Here is a 20173-nt window from a genome sequence, read left to right on the forward strand (position 1 = left end):
TTTATTTTTTAATTTTAAGTTTAAGGCTGTTCTCAAATATTCTGTTTGTTGTTGTGTTTTTGAATTTTAATTTTAAAAAGAATTCTTTGCAAAAATTTCATAAACCCCATCCATAAATTTGTTATCATAATATCTGATTGTGGAATTAATTTTACACCGTAAAAGACAGGAGCTATAATATTATTTTATTAATAATACGTAAAGTCACTTATTGGGAATATTTTTATCCATAAAAATAAAATATGGGTAAACGATACTACTGTGATTATTGTGATAAAACCATGGTATCTGCATCTTCTGTAATACGCACTCATTTTAAAGGATCGTTTCATCAAAAAATGGTCAATGAACATTATCAACAATTTAAAGGTAACTTATACTTACCCAGTACCTAATAGTAATATATTATTATTTTAATATCGATTAAAATAATTATTTAATATCGATTATCTGTTTATTAATCCTACTTAATATTATAAATGTGAAAGTGTGGATGTTTGGATGTTTGTTACTCAATCACGCAAAAACTACTGGACGGATTTGGCTGTTGGATTGGAAATAGATTATACCCTGGATTAACCCATAGGCTACTTTTATCCTGGAAAATCAAAGAGCTATCGCGGTATTTGAAAAATGTAAATCCACGCAGACGAAGTCATGGGCATCAGCTAGTACTTATATAAAATCTATTTTTCTTTAGCTAACGAGTTACTAAGTTAGACAGGTAGGTAATAAGAAAATCTCAGAGAAACATAAGTAAGCGATGGACTTTGATCAGAACTATTTCATAAAGATAGATAGATAGATTTCATAGATATAGAGATTATATAGATAGATTTTCTAAAGATTGGATTTTTATTTGTATCACATTTTTGTAGTAAAAAGATCCTATGCATCCTCTGTAACACTTGCTTAAGCTTTTCTTTTTCTATACAAGCAACTTGCTTAGGTAGGTATCTTTAATGTTAGAGCCAGATAGTACTGGAATAGTGTTATGAGAGGAAAAATAGATTTTTTTAAAACCTCTTTTTTATCAATATCTTTAAATTAAATACACATTTGTGAGATCAATCAATCAATCAGCCTGTTTGCGTCCACTGCTGGACATAGGCCTTCCCAAGAGGGCGCCATCCACCCGCTTCCCACTATCTTCTTAAGGTCGTCAGTCCAGCGGGTTGGAGGTCGTCCCACACTGCGCTTGCTGATACGCAGTCTCACTCCAGAACACGTCTGCTCCAGCGGCCATCAGTCCTACGGCAGACGTGGCCGGTCGGCAGCTATGTCGGTCACTCTGGTTCTTCAGACTCAGAGAGATCCCCTGTGATGACGTATGGTGCTGAAACATGGACACTGACAGTTGGCCTTGTCCACAAGTTCAAAATCGCTTAGCGTGCTATGGAGTGGGCTATGTGAGATAATAATAAGTTTAATTTTATATTTCAGATCCAGAAACAATATTAAAAGAGGAGGGCAACAAAAAGCCATGCCACAGGTTTCTCCGAGGCGAATGTAATTTTGGGGCCATCTGTAAATATTCTCACTACACTCCAGATCAAATTGCTTCTATGAGAGAATATGGTAACTAATATTTTAGACCTTTGACCCCCAGGGGTCCACGGGAGACTCGACAAGGGCTAACATTACAAGTGTAAATTAAAAATTTATTACACCCCCGACAAGTGAAGGTTACAGTAACTAGAAAAGAGCTGATAACTTTCAAACGGCTGAACCGATTTTCTGGGATTATAGCTAAGAACACTCTCGATCAAGCCACCGGTCAAACAAAAAAACTAAATTAAAATCGGTTCATTAGTTTAGGCGCTACGGTGCTACAGACAGATACACAGATACACACATAAAACTTATATCACCCCTCTTTTTGGGTCGGGGGTTAAAAATGGAGGTTCACAATTTGTAATTGGGTGTCCATGAATTCCTTCAGGCCCAAAATGTTACCTGCTTATGATAGTGAAGAACTAAAATGTTGGCTTGATTTCACCTATCAATGTAGGCAGATAATATTTTACGAAGCTCAGCAACTGTTAAAACTTGCATATTTCACTTTTTAACCCCCGACCAAAAAAGAGGGGTGTTATAAGTTTGACGTGTGTATGTGTGTATCTGTGTATTTGTGTATCTGTCTGTGGCATCGTAGCTCCTAAACTAATGAACCGATTTTAATTTAGTTTTTTTTGTTTGAAAGGTGGCTTGATCGAGAGTGTTCTTAGCCATAATTCAAGAAAATCGGTTCAGCCGTTTGAAAGTTATCAGCTCTTTTCTAGTTATTACTGTAACCTTCACTTGTTGGGGGTGTTATAAATTTTTGATTTACACTCGTTTTATCAATAACTTAATTCATGGTTGGAACTCAGCCGCAACGCTTCCATAGTTAGATCTAGTCTTCACATTTTGTTGTCTTAAATTTTTTTTTGTCAAATATAATAATATGGTAACAAGTGTAAATTAAAAATTTATAACACCCCCGACGATCCAAAGTATTTGAGTTTTCCAAAACATCATTTTCAAATAAATAATTATGTATTTAGGCAACGTCCATCTTGACAGCTTGACATTTGTCTATTGACATAATATTATGAACCTAACGGTTATCTAACCTTCTTTTCTACAAGAAAACTAGAAAAGAGCTGATAACTCTTAAACGGTTGAACCAATTTTTTTAGATTATAGCTAAGAACACTCTCGATCAAGCCACCTTTCAAACAAAAAAAACTAAATTAAAATCGGTTCATTCGTTTAGGCGCTACGATGCCACAGACAGGTACACAGATACACAGATACACAGATACACAGACACACACGTCAAACTTATAACACCCCTCTTTTTGGGTCGGGGGTTAAAAATGGTATATGATATGATATGGGAATATGGTATAAATTAGTGAGTCTGACTCACGCTTGACGGATTTTTATTCTTTTGCAGTCACAGCCAAAAACAATCTAACTGACTCTGCTCAACCATCGTTCGAAGACCTCTACCAAAGACTACAGAGTGAAAAATCTAGCAAAACCAACTCGGACCAACAAAATACTGTAATATTTGACATCTCTGGTGTTACCCATGTGCTGCCTTGGACTTACAACCCTTTATTGGACAGCTGTGGTGATCTGCCCCCGAGTATAAGAAGATTAAAAAGTGAAGATTTCGTCAATGCTTGTTTTATGGAGTGGGGTTGGAAATAAAATTTAATTAAATAGAATATTCCTAGCGCCTGTTTTATTAACCCCCGACCCAAAAGTGTTCTTAGTAGTGTTGTTATGGATATCCATATCCGTAACCGAAACTATCGGATATCCGAAATAAAAAAATATCCGTAACCGTAACTGAATCCGTAATAAAAGTTTTGGATAGTTTCGGATAGGGCGGAGTCTAACTAAATACTACACTCGTGCGAATTAACTGTGCACTCCGCTGGAATGCGACACCTTCATCAGTTCACATTTTACAGTTCCTTAAAAAATTAATATCCGTAAGTAACTGAAACTATCGGATAATCCGAAATAATTTCATATCCATAACCGTAACCGAAACCGATATTATTTTTTACCAATATCCATATCCATATCCGAAATTATATATCCATAACATCCCTAGTTCGTAGCTATAATCCAAGAAAATCGGTTCAGCCGTTTGAAAGTTGTCAACTCTTTTCTATTTATTTACTGTAATCCTCACTTGTCGGGGGTGTTATTTAGGGCTCTCTCATTAAAGTGGAAATGGGCCGGCCATATTGCGAGACTGCAGAACGAGAGATGGACTAAAAAAGTCACTACGTGGATCGGACCTCAAGGCAAAACAAGACGTGGAAGACCCGGCCATATTGCGAGACTGCAGAACGAGAGATGGACTAAATTGGCCTAGCTGGGAAGGGACATCTTGTTTAGATCTTATCTTGTTTAGTTTTTATTTTTATTTTATTTTTTTGCTTGTTATGTGTATGTGTGTGCTTTTTTCTCCTTTTCATTTTTCTTTCTACTGTACGGTTTTTAAGGTTCTTTTTTGGGTTGTACTGTATTCATTTTAATATTGATCAATAAGCAGAGAACGCAACGGGCGCGGTGCGTTTTTATTTTATTAATCAATATTTCTTGGAGCAAACTGAAAACCAGCGCTGAGCATTGCCACCAATGCTCGGCCATGCTGAGTTTGCGGCCTATTGCTATTGTTAGTTTTTTTATTTTATAGATTTAATTTACTTATAACATATGTATGTTTGTCACTAGCAATAAGTAAGCAATAAAGCCTATTTATTATTATTATTATTATTATTATGTATATAACTCACTCTCACGCCCGGTTACAAAATAGATATATATAAAAGCCAAAGGGAATATAACATACTTACATACATAAAAATAAATAAACCTACATACACATTTACATAAATACATACTTGTACCAGGCGGAGGATTACGCCCCGGCAGGGGAGACCAAACGGCCGGGGGTCAGGGCGACAGGTTGAGAAAGCGGCGGACTATCCTAGCCGAGTCTAGCAAGACCGCTTTTTGCATCCTGGCTGCGAGCGAACTGCCACGGAACCCCAGTCGCCTCAGATGGTGAGCGAGGCTGACTGGGATCAACCCGTTTGCAGATATGACGATTGGGATGATTTCGGTGGACTCCACATGCCACATGTCGGAAACCTCGTGAGCCAGATCAAGATACTTGCGTTTTTTCTCCGTCTCAGCTCTCACGAGGTTCTCGTCATATGGAATGGTGATGGCCACCAAAAACACCCTCGACTGTGCCCGGTCCACCACCACGATGTCAGGCTTATTCGCTAGAATAGTCCTGTCCGTGATGATGGACCGGTCCCAATAGAGCCGGACTCCGTCGCGCTCGAGTACCGGCACCGGTGTGTACCTGTAATACGGCAACCTCTCCGGCCGTTCACGACCTCGTATCCATTAAGTTTATTTAAGTTCCACAATAATGGAGCTATCTAACCTAATTGTATTAACTACCCTGTAATAGTGCTACGTTACCATGAGCTACCTAATAGTTCATTTAGTTTCTCCAAATATGGAGCTATCTAAAAGTTTATTCAGTTTCCCCAAACGTCTAATAGTCTATTTATCTTCCACATTAGGTTCCCTGTCGCAAGCGCGACAGTGGCGCCCACTCTAATTTTTGTGTCTCTTATTGTGGAATAAAAAAGATGCCTAATCACAGTTCACCCACAGGTTCGAGATCGCATAGCATTAACATACGCTGACCGTAACAAAGTGTATGGTTACGAGTATATTTTGAAATTTTTGTGTAAAATTTCAGGATACACTACGTGTGTATATTTTGTACTAACTTCTATATTTTATATTTTGTGTAACACAGTTACCAACTTTTATAAGTGTTCCACTAATCACTCTTAACTTCCATTTTACTTTACACACATTCACAATGTCTTACCCAATAAAATACCTATCGCTTCAAAAGAACAAACTCAAACATGCAGTTATAGCTGACCTAGACGGCAATAATTTAGGTTATTATTATTATTATTAAATATTCTTAGTTACAAGAGAGTTGGCGATCTACACAACAGGCTGACTAGACACCGTAACAGGCTTGCGACTCCTACGCTCCGTCTCAGGAAGGTCCAAAAGTCATTTGTGGGAATGGGTATAATCTTCTATAACAAAATTCCTCAGCCAATTTTGGACTTGCCTTTACACAGGTTCAAAAAATCTATTAAAAATATGCTCCTGAGAAAAGCATTATACTATCGAAGATTATGTAAATGATAAAAAAGCGTGGATTTGACCTGCAATTCGCTCCAGCAATGCGCAGGACTTCAATTGCTTTTATACATGGCATAATATTGTATATCAAATCTTTGAAAAGAGCAACCGCCGAGTTTCTTTCTGGTTCTTCTCGGTAGGAAAGGCATTCCGAACCAGTGGTAGATGCTTTTGACGATTCAAAAGAACTTGTAAAAGTCTAATTGAATAAAAATATTTTGAATTTGAATTTAAAAAAGTTACTACGTGGAACGGACCTCAAGGCAAAACAAGACGTGGAAGACCCAACTCTAGATACTGCCATTATCGCCATTAAAATGCCATGACCCTACGTTGTCGTATTAGTTTACAAATTGCGAAAAACCAAATTAAATTTGAATTTCGTGGGCAGACCCGTCTCATGCCCCTTCAGTCACACTTTTGAAAGGGTACTCGTAACCTCAAATGAACCGGTATGCTTCAAGACGGCTCGCCTCTTCAGACTGGTAGGTATATACTATAAAGTGATCTGTGGGCTCGCCTCTTTTGAAGTGGTCCACCGTCCATTCAACATTGTACTGGCTCAGTACAAAAAACGTGACAACAAAGGCCGATTTGCTTCTTTGTCGCTCGTTCCGCGCTCTCGCTTGCACTTCAAGCCTTACATGGAACGCCTCAGAGCGAGGTAACGCCGCATGAGTCATGTTTTTTCGTGCGTGCAGCCGGCTCTATCGAATTATAAGACGTCACGTCAAAAGAGGCTACCCTTACTTTCACCCTTAGTAGACTCTTTTTCAAGTCATGTCCTTGTCCTACCCTACCCAGGTCCCCAATACTACTATCGTGCTTAACGTAATGCACGATTTTCAAAAATGAATTAATTAATTAATTCCCTACTATTTCTTATTGATTTACTGATTACTCCAGTAACTTTAATTAAAGTAATGCTCCGTAAAACGCTGATTGCTAGAGCTCGATTTAGCGCCTCCTAGCAGCGCCATCTAGTTTAAAAATTATAACTATTAATTCAATATCAGGTGATATCAGTAAAAAATTTCTTCCCGACTGATTTGGGGGGGGGGTGTCCACTGTAAATAAAACAAGGTAGTATTGATAGTATTTAGTTAGTTATCTTTCATTTTTATTTATAACGTAAAGAAATCTTGGAGACCTGCTATTGAGCTTTGAAATGAGAGTGTGAAGTCTTGATCCAAATGGAATTTTTACTCTGATATAGTCCTGAAAATGAAATATTGATAAGTAATTTTTAGAGTTCCGTATCTCCAGAAAAAAAACCGGTCAAGACTCGCACACGAAGGGTTCGTACAAGATAAAGCGCCATCTATATTATGTAACTAGCGACCCGCCCCGGCTTCGCACGGGTGGACATTTATTTTTTAAGCTCTCTGAGGCAACCTGCTTCATAGATGTGCAGTGTGCACCCCCCTCCCCTGCGGTTTCGCCGTGCGAATCGTGCGACACCATCATTACAATTTTAAATTCGTAATATCTTTTGAATGGATTGTCCGATTGGAATAAAATAAAAAGTAATTTATAGCTATTGAAACAATCTTGCTCAATAAATAGTTTATTTGGATAAGGATTAGTATTTGACGATAATATGATCAATAAACATAGGCTAATAATTTTAATTACTTTTATTCTATGGAAAAGTGGTTATAATGGCTAAAATATAAATGTTTGGTTTATACTATCACGGACTTTTTTGTAGGCATTATTGAGTTCTACAACTTTTCTATAGAAGTCAACCATACATCTCTAACCATTTAGGCAGCGTTCGCGAGAATCGTTAACGTACGGTAGTTTTTTCGACGCCTTACTCCACAATTTTCACTACCACGAAAAATCCTATCTATTTTCCGGGATAAAATATAGCCTATACGGATTCGGAAGAATCCCTCTAAGTAATGGTAAAAGAAATTTTGAAGTCGGTCCAGTAGTTTTTGAGCCTATTCAATACAAACATACAAAAATACAAAAATACAAAGGTTTCCTCTTTATAATATTAGATTTAAGTAGTAATTTAATTTTTTCGTGATGTACCTAGTTAACCACAAATTCATAGTTTTCGGATTTTTCCTTTACTTGTGCTATAAAACCTAACCTGCCTTTCATGATCCTAGGTCAACGGGAAGTACCCTATAGGTTTTCTTGACAGACACGACAGACGGACAGACTGATAGACAACAAAGTGATCCTATAAGGGTTCCATTTTCCTTTCGAGGTACGGAAAACTAAAAATCACTTCGTTGTCTAACTAGACACTTACCAATTTATTTCTTTTATTGACAGATCGTAGCATTTTCTCTACATCCACGTCTTCTTTCCATACGCCATCCCAATATTCCTTAAGTGCAAGAATTTAATGGTATTATTTGTACCTACCTACCTCTTTTACCTGACTGCGGCAAAGCCAAAAGGAAGGGTTATGATTTTAGCAGTCTATGTATGTAAGTGTGTATGTTTGTATCCAGATTCTGAGTATTCCACCGTTGCGCCTAAACTACTGGGCCGATTTTGATGAATGAGGTGTCAATTGAATCGTTGTAAAGGCCCGGGTGACATAGGCTGCATTTTATACGAAAAAATGTAGTTGTAAATCATAACCCTTCCTTTTGGATTTGCCGCAGTCAGATAAATGAATACAATAGTAGCTACCTACTTTGAATAAATGATTTGACTTCGTCTTCATATTTTTTCCTGCAATTTCTGAAGTGTTCAAACGCCCTAAGGAACATTTCAAGTACTTACTCCTGTCCTAAGGATATCTTTTTGAATTTTTTCATCGGGTGGATTAATTGGTTTTGAAGCTTCCAAAAGAGCCGATTGCTTTGCTACTTGTAAAACGAATTCTGGCGGGGCCTGCAAAACATAGGTGTAGGTAAGTATTAAAATAATTGTGGAACACAATGATTGGATTTTTCCATTTTTAACCCCCTGCCTAAAAGGAGGAGTGTTACAAGTTTGACGTGTGTATCTGTGTATCTGTCTGTGGCATCGCATCTCCTAAACTATTGAACTGATTTTAATTTATTATTTTTTTGTTTGAAAGGCGGCTTGATCGAGAGTGTTCTTAGCTATAATCCAAGAAAATCGGTTCAGCCGTTTGAAAGTTATCAGCTCTTTTCTAGTTTCTGTAACCTTCACTTGTCGGGGGTGTTATAAATTTTTAATTTACACTTGTCCATACGACTAACTAGGTAAGGTTTACCTTGACTGGTATTAGCTCTTGTGATGTGATTTTCGATTCAAGATACTTCTGTAGGATAAAAAATAACAATTAGTTCTGACTTCTGTATTGAGAAGAGTTTAACAAATACATAGGTACCTAATATTTCAGTACAGTAGGTTTATAGTTTAGACCATTTAAAATACATCCATACAAATTTTAAAATTGCCGCGCTTTTTTTAGCTGATTTGCACTTGTAGGCTCTGGCTCCTAAACTTTTTGTGACCCTGACCCAATATCAACGGAAACTTGTGAATGTGGTTCGTCTGTGTTGGCGTTTGCTGGCGCGCGTGCGGTGCCTTTTTGGAGTGTTTTTTTTTTGTTAAAAAGGGTGTTTTTTAGTGGTGGAACTGACTGGGAAGTGCTCCAAAAGAGCGCCGCGCATACTTATAAAATCCCTAACTGCAAACTTGACATTGGTTAATCTGTGTAAAGCCAGACGAGAAAAAAAACTTGTGAATGTGTTGCCAGACCTATTATTTAGCCAAATAGAATGCAATAAATGCGGATCTTGATAAACTTAGACGAAAGAGGAAAACGTGGAATAAGATTAAAATAATAATATGATGTTTGCAGTCTGACCTTCACAATATTGTCTAATTCGGTTTCGGCGGCATCATTCAAGATACTCTTCTGTAAATTGAAAATTATTATGTAACTATTACTAAATATCCTGCTTGTATCCTGGAGATATGGATAACATTGATCCCGGAAAATGAACAAGTTCCCACAGGATTTTTAAAAGATAAATTCACACAGATGCAGTTGCTTGAATTTAAGTTTATTTGATATGGTATTTTTGACTTCATATGTTTTAGGCATCGATGTAACTATATGGATGGGCCCTTCGAAGATAAAAAACGCGCTCAAAAAGTCAAGAGAATTTTCAAGTCTCTTGACTTTGTCAATGACGATGACGTAAGATTCAAGCGTACTTTTGCGGACGAAATTGTATGGGAAAGGCTAATCCATATACATCGATGGTTTTAGGTAACTAGTTAGGCACTTACCTATATTTATGTTATTTGCGATTACTAAAACGTCACAATATACTTAATTATTGTGTTATTTTACTGTTGATATTATGGGCATTGGGTACAAGCTAGACCGTAAACTACAAACCTCCACATAAGGATATGTCAGAACAAATCGTCTTCCGAAATCTTGGTAGTTCACTGGAATATTGTAATGCTGGTTTGTACCGAAAAGGTCGGCAGCATCACCCGCCTCTCTTGCTTTTTCCATTTCATCAGACTGATATCCTAACTAAAAAAATAAACTAAACAAGGTAAAGTTGAAAACTAAAACCCGACTGCGATCGTCTTAATAAACGCTGAAATATTATAGTAAAATTGTTTTTCTGTCGCCTGTTATATTTTAATGTTACTGTACATTTATTATGAGATCAGAATTTTCTTCTCTTTCATTTGACACCCCACTCGATACAATAGCAAAAAAAAAAAAATTTGTGACCCCCACTTTTTTTCATGTAACATTCGTTAGGTCAATTTTTTTCGTATGAAATGTAGCCTGTGTGGATTTTGTTTCTTTATTTTGAAGGGAATCCTTTGTTTTCTCAGGATAACAACATAATCCTGGTCAGTTCCAGCTCCTAAGCTATCTGAGAGCTTTAGTTGTAATTCGTTGTGTAGATGAAGTTTAAAGAACTAACAAATAAACATACACATTATCGGAATCACAGTAATAAAAGTGTAGATGCACCTTTTCATTAAAATCTTCATCATCTTCAATATCTTTTGACTCTTGATTGTTCAACTGAAATTGAATGGAAAAGATGGGACATGTTATTTTGAGGTTTTACAGTAAGTTACTACGACCATCTACCTACTCGTATGTAATTACCATTTTATTTTCCTCTTCAATTATGGAGTCCCCGACGGATTCTGAGTCTTGACGGCTTAACTGAAAATTGAATCATTGAGATTTTGTTACTTAATTTTATAAATACGTAAGTATTCACATATCAATAAAAATAATATATTTTGCAATTATTATGTAAGTAGGTACTTAATGGTAGCGTCTCAGGCATAACTACTCATATTATTTAAATAAAGTGTATTTATGATGTGTTAATAGTAAGTAACTACATAAGGTTTAGTTTATGTTTATCTATTCAAATTACTGAAATCTGTAATTAAAATTAAACAAATGCAAATCAAATAATAAATAATTCAAAAAATATAGGTAATATTCCTACCCCAAAATGAAAAATAATGCAAAAAATTATTATATAAGTAGTTCTTTTCATGATTGGTTAGTTATAGTAGAAAACAGAAATATCAAAATAATCTTTATCGTTGACTTGTTAATTAATTTGATTTAACGACATATTGACAGCCGTGCCGTGAAGGAAACTTGTAGATAGCTTTATTCGATAAAAACCACTGGGGTTGTAAACTTGAAATTTTTATCAGGTTTCTTTTAAATAATAATTGATGTAAGTAGGTAATCGCTAAGGAATGGACTTTTGGAAATTCCACCCTCTAAGGGGATTAAGTAGGGGGATGAAAGTTTGTACGAAGTTAAGTCCGTCATTTTCCAAATGATATCCATGAAAATTGATATTTCAGTTTCTGGTACAAATAAAAAAAATACCATCGTGTTTCACGATTTTTGGACATTTCACTACCAAGAGAGTTAAAATAGGACATGAAAGATTGTATTTTTTGTGTCAGTATTTTTGGAAATTCTACCCTCATTATCTACCTGAGTGACGCCGGGCAGAGTCAACTAGTCAAATTCAATGCATTGGGTTCGTTGGCTGGAAATTGATGCCGTACCTATGATATTGATTGATAGCACAGCACCTAGGTGAAGACTTGTATATTTTTATAGCAATATTGTAGTTATTATTAATACATGGCAACATTTTCCATGTAATTATGTTCAAAGTCCTAGGACCCAAAGCCGAGAATCATTAAAAATCAAATTGAGTATCTATGGATTGAAGTCAGCTGTCAGAACAGAAATGTCAATTCGATTTTGACAAGTATCGAAGTTGAATTCCTGTGTAGAACAATGCATTTTGTTTTATTTTTCCTAATCATCTTATAATATTCAGCATAATAGGCTGTTATTTCTTCTGCATATAATAAGCGTCTAAAACTGCGCGATAAAATGGTTTATTTATAACCAGACACGAGTTTTTCTTGTTTTTTTTTTGTGTGAATATTGTTTTTTGCTGCACTCATCTAATAAAATGTTTGGAAGGCCAAGATGCAGGGAGTGGACACCGTTAACAACCCAGCAACTTCGCCTACGCAGCTTGATTCAGGTAAAAGTGCATTGTGTGGAAGAATAAATAGGTTTTTATCATGTGCTCATCCAAGAAAAATTTACAAACATACGCCTACAGTTTGTCATTACTACGAACTTGTTTTTAGTGAAATACCTATAGATACAGCTTGTCTCATAAAGTGTTAACTCACATAAACTAGACAAAGCAATCGGCATTTAGGTACAGTTAGAATAAATTATAATACGAATATAAATTATAATTAACTAAAATAAAAATGTATGAATTAGATGTATTCTTTATACAAATACTTAGTACTTCTAAAAGTGTTTCACTTATCAATTCAAGTCAAGAGTGAATAGGCAACTTCTAGGCGAGCGCACTCCATCTTAGGCTGCATCATCACTTGTTAGCAGGTCTGATTGCAGCCAAGCGCTAGTCTATATAATTTAAAAAAAAAATCTGATTGCACAGTTTAAAAGAAAATTGCTATTCTACCAGTTACCTAGTTATCTATATTCCAAAATCCACGAATGGTTTAGTAGTCCTACTTTTAAAATATGTATTACACTTATGCAATAGCAGCTGTTGCTTTTTAGATTTAAAAACTATTTTTCTTTAAAACCAACCATGAAACAGCAATTCAAGTGAAAATTCAAACTTGGATATCTAATTTTTTTTTTAAATTCTGATACAAGTTAGGCCATAACTCACCTGCCTGATAGTAAGTGATGATGCAGTCTAAAATGCCAGGCAACTTTCTGCTATTTCTTTTCAAGTTAGCTAAGTAGTGTAAATTAAAAAAACTTAACACCCCTGACAAGTGAAAGTTAAAGTAACTAGAAAAACCCTGATAACTTCCAAATGGCTGAACTGATTTTCTTGGATTATAGCTAAGAACACTCTCAATCAAGCCACCTTTCAAACAAAAAAAAAAAAACAAAGTTGAAATCGGTTCATTAGTTTAAGAGCTACGATGCCACCGACAGATACACACGTCAAACTTATAATACCCCTCTTTTTGGGTCGGGGGTAAAAAAATGAAACAGACAGATAAATAGACACAAAAATATGGACATCGAAAATTGATTAATTGGTAGAGGAGAGAATTAAACAGATAAGGATAAACAAATGCAGTTTTGTTGGCATACATATAGTATTTTGAGTTATCTCGATGTGGCTTAACTCTCGCTGATAGCAAAAATATTCTCAAAACTTTATCTTATCTAAATATATATGAAATCATTGGTGAAAAGAGATAGTATTTCTTTATAAGTACTTTTTATAAAAGTTTTCCTGAATTTATGTCCAATACTGGAAGCTGCCAGCCAGTGAATCTTAGGTAATTTGAAGTTGGTCCTAAACTCTAACAATTCTGCATTCACCCAATGAAATACACATTCAAAATTTCAACTTTCTAATGGTTACGGACAGACAGATAGACGGAGGGAGAAAATATTCTTATTCTTTTTTGCATTTCAGATTGTAGGATACAACATAAGGCCACCAGAGTGGTGTACGCATCAATGTAGCTACTACCTAACTTTACACCATACAACGATGTCTGCTCCATTTTACACCAGTGAAAGGATATGCTCACCACACCCTAAATGGAAGGAGATTGATTCTGGTAAGACAACAATTTCAATGAGTATCATTTTTCGGCACTTTGCCAGTAGGGTGGTAACTAGCCACGGCCGAAGCCTCCCACCAGCCCAGACCAGAGCTTTAGAACATTCCGAACCCCTGCCGGAAATCGAACCCGGGACCTCCCACTTATAAGACCACAGCGCTTACCACTGCGCCAGTGAGGTCATACTTAGAATCTATCAAACTTCAGGCCTGATTGTATGAGTTGGTATTGACGATCACTTATTATCAAGTGAGACCGTAACCGCCGCATTGATTAAAAAAATACAATACAAAGGAATCATTGACTGACCTTGGAATGTACCTATATCGATAGGTTAAAATAATCAACTTTACTACTGGCCTTTGGTTAGTTGCTAGCCTATTTATCCATATGAATATACATAGGAATATCACACTATAATCCTTACTTAATATTATAAGTGCGAAAGTAACTCTGTCTGTCTGTGTGTTCCGCAATCACACATACTTTTTAATGCGAAAAAGGGATGTAAGGGGTCCAAATAAGGGATGAAAGTTTGTATGAAAATCACATCATTTTTAAAGCTAGAAGCTTGTTTGTTGAGGCTTTTGACTAGATATAAATAAATACGACATTCAAAGTTTGAAAAACTGTACTCTAAAGGGGGTAAAAATGGGGATGAAAGTTTTTGTGTGATGACGTCCGGCAAAAAAGCTCAGAAAAAAAGAGTAAAAATACTCTCCATTCAGCAAAGCTTGTGTGGTGAAGATTGCTTTAAGCAATAAGGGCGCCTTTGCATACTTTTTTTTTAAGTTTCTTGATTTGTCTTGGTTTTTTCATGTTTTGTGTGCAATATCGTCTTGAATCTATCTATCTGATTCAGGATCTGTCCCTGTTCCAAATTTGGTCAAAATCGGTTAAACGCCTTGGGATGGGCCTTTAAAATCCCGTGGGAACGCATTCGATTTTCCGAGACAAAAAGCCTAGGTCCGTCCCCGGGATGCAAGGTGTCTCTATACCAAATTTCGTCAAAATTGGTTAAACGGAGCCACGGTAGCTCAACGGTTGAGGAGCGGACTGAATTCCGAAAGGTCAGCGGTTCCAACCCCACCCGTTGCACTATTGTCGTACCCACTCCTGGCACAAGCTCTACGCTTAATTGGAGGGGAAAGGGGAGTATTAGTCACGATTAGCATGGCTAATATTCTTATTTAAATAAAAAAAAAACAATGATGGCTGTGAAATGCTAGCAGACAGACAAACCGACACATTTTCGCATTTGTAATGTTAGTATATTGGATAGTATGGATGGATATGGACTGCGTACAGCGTGATTCATATGAATATTATTATTGCTATCTGATTATACAACATTCATCCAATATATAGGTCAAATGTTACCTACTTGGTAATCTATCTACCTATTGATATGATGGTATCAAATGGGCAATTTCGACACCACCAAACTTTTATGATATTAGGTCATCTCTATTATTCTTATTGCCTGGTTTCTCTTTGATGAGGATGAGTTAAAATTAGATAATACATATTTATACAAACGCGATAGAGATGTTCGTAAAACGCAAGCTTATTTATAAAATTTAGAGCCTCAATAGCTTAACCGGTAACGGAGTGGACTGAAAACCAAAAGGTCAACGGTTCAAACCCCGCCCGTTGCACTATTGTCGTACCTACTCCTAGCACAAACCTGACGCTTAGTTGAAGAGGAAAGGGGAATATTAGTCATATTTTAACATGGCTAATATTCTTTGAAAAAAAAAAACAACACTTTGGAATTAACATTTTGGGAATTGAAATTCTACATTTTGCGAATTCAACATTTTGGAATTCAACATTTTGGGAATCGAAATTCAACATTTTGTAATTTCAAAATTCAACATTTTGCAAATTCATTTTAGGCCTCAACGTTTTGCAATTTTAACATTATAAGACTTCAACATTTTTGGCCTGAAGAAAATTAATGTCGTGAAACTAATATTGTGCCACGAATTTCGTAATGTAAATTCCGCTTAAAAATACGCCGTGGGCATAGGTTAAGAACCTATGCCCACGGCGTATTTTATCGTATCGAGGAAGGTGACATCAGACATGAAATGCGTTGTTGGGAATTAACATTGCAGTAAACGGGATATAATGATAATGGTTGTGCGCAACTGAATTCGTAATAATCACACATCACACTAATATTATAAAGGCGAAAGTTTGTATGTGTGTTACTCCTTCACGCAAAAACCACTGGACGGATTTGGCTGAAATTCGGAATGGAGATAGATAATATCCTGGATTAGCACATAGGCTACTTTTTATCCCGGAAAACCAAAGAGTTCTCCCGGGATTTCGAAAAACCTAAATCCACGCGGACGAAATCGCGGGCGTCAGCTAGTAATAATTAATTTTTATTATCATTTACGTGAAAACGTTTGAAACCAAACATATGAGTGGTTGCTTGACTAATCTATCGAACTGGTGATTACTGCCTTGTTATTCAAATAAGGATTATGTGACTTTTTTAGGAACCCTTATAGGATCACTTTGTTTTCTGTCTGTCAGTTTATGTGTCTCCATTAGTTGAAATTTGCGGCTATGGTAAAAATTAATATAATCTGGAAAACATAAACAAATTGGCAATCGATAAATCGATATTCGATTGACAGATCTAAAACTGGGCCACATGCTGGATTCACGTTTTGTTTAGGTTAGAAATCTATATCTATCTATACTATATAAATCATTAATATTATAAATGCTAAAGTGTGTCTGTCTGTCTGCTTGCTTTTTGCGGTTCATCCTTTTAACCGATTTTAGCTACATTTAATCTCTCAAAATCGTACAGTTAGAGAGAGATATTAAAAAAAAAACCAAAATCCATGCGAACAAAGTCGCGAGCATCATCTAGTGCTGTTATAATTTTTTTTCTGTTGCAGAAATAACTCAGCGCATGTCCTCCACAAACATAGTGATAAGGATATGGTGTCACGTCCTCTTACCGCCGGCGAAGGACGAAGAAGAGAAGTCTGGACAAATGCAAGACACAGTCATTCAAACTTGGGGTATATACTTCAGTGGGCTAAGATACATCGGGGCCAATTTATCCTTGAACTTCACTTCAGACTGCTTCAAAAGCAATACTTTAGTGTTTCAAATGCATGGAGGGTACTTCTGTTCATACAAAAGTTTGAAATTAGATGTAATACCACCAGAGAATGAGCTAGAACAAGGATCCCTATCGTCCGATTCGTCAGGCAAGACGAGCTGTTTCAAAATCACCTTAGAACCAAAAGTTATACAGAACTATAAACTTATGAAGGAATCTAGATCGGTTTCGCCCGGGCGGTTCTCGAAAATCCCCGAAAAGGAGTATTCGAAAAGCCAAAGCCCAGTCGAAAGAGGTTTTAAACAAAATATTCCTACACTAAGAAATTCTTCGAGTTTAACCACGTCGCTAAGTCATAGAGAAAGGAGGGATGATAATTTAAGTCATAGAGATAGTAGCAGAGATGAGAGTGTAGAAAGGAAAAAGGCGGAAGTTAACCCTAACCATATTTACGAACATTCACCGGACAATGTCGATATCAGAGAGTTTTCGTCTGCCGAACTGAACTGTGATATTTCTGCTTCCCAAGAGGAGCTATCGAATAAAATCGATTTAAGCGAAACAGCGGAGAGTTACGACTTAAGAAACGAATCGGATGTGCCAAAGTATAGATATTTGGCGATAAATTTCCTCAAATCTGAAATCAGACCTAGTTACAACGCGACCAAACTTCAAAACCTCCACTTACTTCAATACTCGATAAAGAAACGCCAAGAGGCTGTCCAAGAAATAAAAGAAAGGATATATCAAAAGTCTGCGTTAACACAAAGTTTATCACCAGAGTTTGAGATTAAATTGAAAGGTAAAAGTAGGTCGTATCGTAATTTATTTTCGCCCGAAGAAGACGATGCGTTGAGGAGAGAAAAGTCATCGTCACAAAGTGACTTGACGGTCAAGAACGGCAGAGTGAAAGAAGATAGGATACCCATATCAAATGGTCCACGATTAGCCTTGAAGTTGAATGATCTTTTGTCTTACAAGGTAGGTACGTTTTAGTTTGAGCAACTATTTAATATAGCCTTCCGTAGGCATTTTTAGGGTTTCGTACCTCAAACGGAAAAACGGTACCCTTATAGGATCACTTTGTTGTCCGTCTTTCGGGGGTCTGGTCTCAATCTAACTTTTGGAGTTATGTGCGTTTTAAGCAATCAAATGTCAAAGCCAAAGTAAAAGTCAAAGCATTTAAGCATTTATTTATGTAGCAAATAAATAAATAAAATAAATAATTTTTTTTCAAATTAGGTACTATTTCACTCCTTTTGATGGTCAGAATTATTAGATTTGTAAGATGATATAGTGTTGATAATTAATTAATTACGTGAACTTGAAACTATACCTACGAGGGTTCTAAACCCTCAATAGCTCAATAGCTCAACGGTTATAGGAGTGGACTGAATTCTGAAAGGTCGGCGGTTCAAACCCCAGCCGTTGCACTTGTCGTACCCACTCCTAGCACAAGCTTTTACGCTTAATTGGAGGGGAAAGGGGAATGTTAGTCATGATTAAAATGGCTAATATTCTTTTTAAAAAAATTGGTTGTCTGTTAAATCGGTTTACTGACGATAGTTGAACGTGACAACAAAGGCCGATTGTGCTTCTTTGTCGCTCGTTCCACGCTCTCGCTTGCACTTCAAGCCTTACATGGAACGCGTCATAGCGAGGTAACGCCGCATGAGTCATGTTTTTTCTTGCGTGCAGCCGGCTCTATCGAATTATAAGACGTTCTCACGTCAAAAAAAAATGGACTAATGACCCAAATCTTTATTCCGAGAGGAGGCCTATGCTCAGTAGTGGACCGACGATGGGTTAAATGATGATTTTTAGACATGAAAATATTTTCAGAAGTTCTAAGACCACTTATGTCAAAAGTCCGTGACCCTGTGGTTATACTAGTTTCTTTTCCTTTTTTCCAGTCTAAACCTTCACCCTTTCAAAGGGCAGAGTACCTCAGACTAACGAAGCAATTAGAGATCCTACATTTCAAAAGGCTCATACTTTCCGACGAGAGAGATAGCAAGTTGGCAAATATAAGGAGGCTGAAAGAGCAACATGCTAAACTGTTTGAAGAGAACCAGGATGTTGGTAAGTATTAACCAGATTTTTGTCTGCACATAATGTTGTAAACGACTTATAATCTTAAAAGCGTATGCCAGCTACTTCGTCCGTGTGGTTCTTCAAAAATTGCATTGAATTGGGGTTGAATTTCCAAAAATCCTTAGCAGTTGTCTACGTTATATTACAAACATGATTCATTTTCAAATTCATGATGGTAGACCTACATTTCTTTGAAAAATGTTTATTGGTGTTATTTTCGAAGATTTCGGGGAGTTTTTTATGTAAATATTGTCGGTTTAAAGATAAATCCGGGATTGTAATTAACAGGAAACACGAATTTTTTTCAGGTTCGGAACTGATGCAAAACTACCACGCGTTGTCCCGTAGAACGGAACAACTGAAGGAAACAAGGGAGTCTTGCTACGCTCTGAGGGAGTTAGCTGCAAGATCCCACGCTGCCTTGGGTAGCCATAGGACCAATTTGTTGATGGACTTACACAGCATATTTTATATAGAACAGGTTTGTAAATTGTCTATAGTAAAATTGGGCTAGATTTTGGCCTATTTGTAAATTTTCATTTTTATTGTGAGATAGGCAAGGAAACAAGGGAGTCTTGCTACGCCCTGAGGGAGTTAGCTGCAAGATCCCACGCTGCCTTGGGTAGCCATAGGACCAATTTGCTGATGGACTTACACAGCATATTTTATATAGAACAGGTTTGTAAATTGTCTATAGTAAAATTGGGCTAGATTTTGGCCTATTTGTAAATTTTCATTTTTATTGTGAGATAGGCAAGGAAACAAGGGAGTCTTGCTACGCCCTGAGGGAGTTAGCCGCAAGATCCCACGCTGCCTTGGGTAGCCATAGGACCAATTTGCTGATGGACTTACATAGCATATTTTATATAGAACAGGTTTGTAAATTGTCTATAGTAAAATTGGGCTAGATTTTGGCCTATTTGTTTATTTTTATTCTGAGATAGGTGAAGAAACAAGAGAGTCTTGCTACGCCCTGAGGGAGTTAGCTGCAAGATCCCACGCTGCCTTGGGTAGCCATAGGACCAATTTGCTGATGGACTTACATAGCATATTTTATATAGAACAGGTTTGTAAATTGTCTATAGTAAAATTGGGCTAGATTTTGGCCTA

General features: G+C 36.6%; 3 protein-coding genes and 2 long non-coding RNA genes across 7 annotated transcripts in view; 2 read left to right on the plus strand and 3 right to left on the minus strand.

Annotated features, from left to right (window-relative positions):
* LOC123878030 (zinc finger matrin-type protein 5) lies at positions 1-3215 on the plus strand. The gene is made up of 3 exons (XM_045925055.1): positions 1-369; positions 1444-1578; positions 2942-3215. The coding sequence occupies exons 1-3, from the start codon at positions 243-245 to the stop codon at positions 3199-3201; spliced, it is 522 nt and encodes a 173-aa protein (XP_045781011.1). The 5' UTR covers positions 1-242; the 3' UTR covers positions 3202-3215.
* The window catches only part of LOC123878035, a 23063-nt gene continuing 4051 nt past the window's right edge, over positions 1162-20173 (minus strand). Inside the window, exons 2-3 of the long non-coding RNA XR_006798728.1 lie at positions 13614-13617; positions 1162-1297 (exon numbers count right to left, since the gene is read on the minus strand). This is a non-coding gene — a long non-coding RNA (uncharacterized LOC123878035). The remainder of the gene's footprint in view (positions 1298-13613; positions 13618-20173) is intronic.
* On the minus strand, positions 2609-11964 carry LOC123878033. The gene is made up of 3 exons (XR_006798726.1): positions 11588-11964; positions 4714-4719; positions 2609-2618 (listed from the first exon to the last, which is right to left on the minus strand). It is a non-coding gene; the product is annotated as an uncharacterized LOC123878033 (long non-coding RNA).
* On the minus strand, positions 6843-11373 carry LOC123878026. Of its 2 annotated transcripts, XM_045925051.1 has the most exons (9): positions 11205-11370; positions 10850-10909; positions 10709-10762; positions 10109-10252; positions 9569-9619; positions 8969-9016; positions 8509-8619; positions 8027-8104; positions 6843-6975 (listed from the first exon to the last, which is right to left on the minus strand). In XM_045925051.1, the coding sequence occupies exons 1-9, from the start codon at positions 11253-11255 to the stop codon at positions 6865-6867; spliced, it is 708 nt and encodes a 235-aa protein (XP_045781007.1). In that variant the 5' UTR covers positions 11256-11370; the 3' UTR covers positions 6843-6864. The 2 variants fall into 2 exon arrangements, with proteins under 2 accessions (XP_045781007.1, XP_045781008.1); XM_045925052.1 differs by lacking the exon at positions 8969-9016 and having other exon boundaries at positions 11205-11373.
* Positions 11971-20173, plus strand: part of LOC123878009 — a 16063-nt gene continuing 7860 nt past the window's right edge. For both annotated transcript variants that reach the window (XM_045925025.1, XM_045925026.1), the window contains exons 1-5: positions 11971-12281; positions 13725-13872; positions 16800-17950; positions 18883-19051; positions 19372-19544. In XM_045925025.1, the coding sequence (XP_045780981.1) occupies positions 12207-12281; positions 13725-13872; positions 16800-17950; positions 18883-19051; positions 19372-19544 (1716 nt within the window). In that variant the 5' untranslated portion in view covers positions 11971-12206. The remainder of the gene's footprint in view (positions 12282-13724; positions 13873-16799; positions 17951-18882; positions 19052-19371; positions 19545-20173) is intronic.

The sequence above is a fragment of the Maniola jurtina genome, chromosome 25, assembly GCF_905333055.1.
Source record: "Maniola jurtina chromosome 25, ilManJurt1.1, whole genome shotgun sequence".
NCBI classification, from domain to species: Eukaryota; Metazoa; Arthropoda; class Insecta; order Lepidoptera; family Nymphalidae; genus Maniola; species Maniola jurtina.

Bases quoted from the DNA above. Each gene is read 5' to 3' on its own strand.
- LOC123878030 (XM_045925055.1), top strand. From the start codon at position 243: ATGGGTAAACGATACTACTGTGATTATTGTGATAAAACCATGGTATCT. The intron at 370-1,443 runs GTAACTTATACT...TTTATATTTCAG, and splicing joins ACATTATCAACAATTTAAAG to ATCCAGAAACAATATTAAAA. The intron at 1,579-2,941 runs GTAACTAATATT...ATTCTTTTGCAG, and splicing joins TGCTTCTATGAGAGAATATG to TCACAGCCAAAAACAATCTA.
- LOC123878026 (XM_045925051.1), bottom strand. From the start codon at position 11,255: ATGAAAAGAACTACTTATATAATAATTTTTTGCATTATTTTTCATTTT. The intron at 8,105-8,508 runs GTAAGTACTTGA...CTTGCACTTAAG, and splicing joins AAGATATCCTTAGGACAGGA to GAATATTGGGATGGCGTATG. The intron at 6,976-8,026 runs GTAAGTGTCTAG...TTTCATTTTCAG, and splicing joins TCAATAAAAGAAATAAATTG to GACTATATCAGAGTAAAAAT.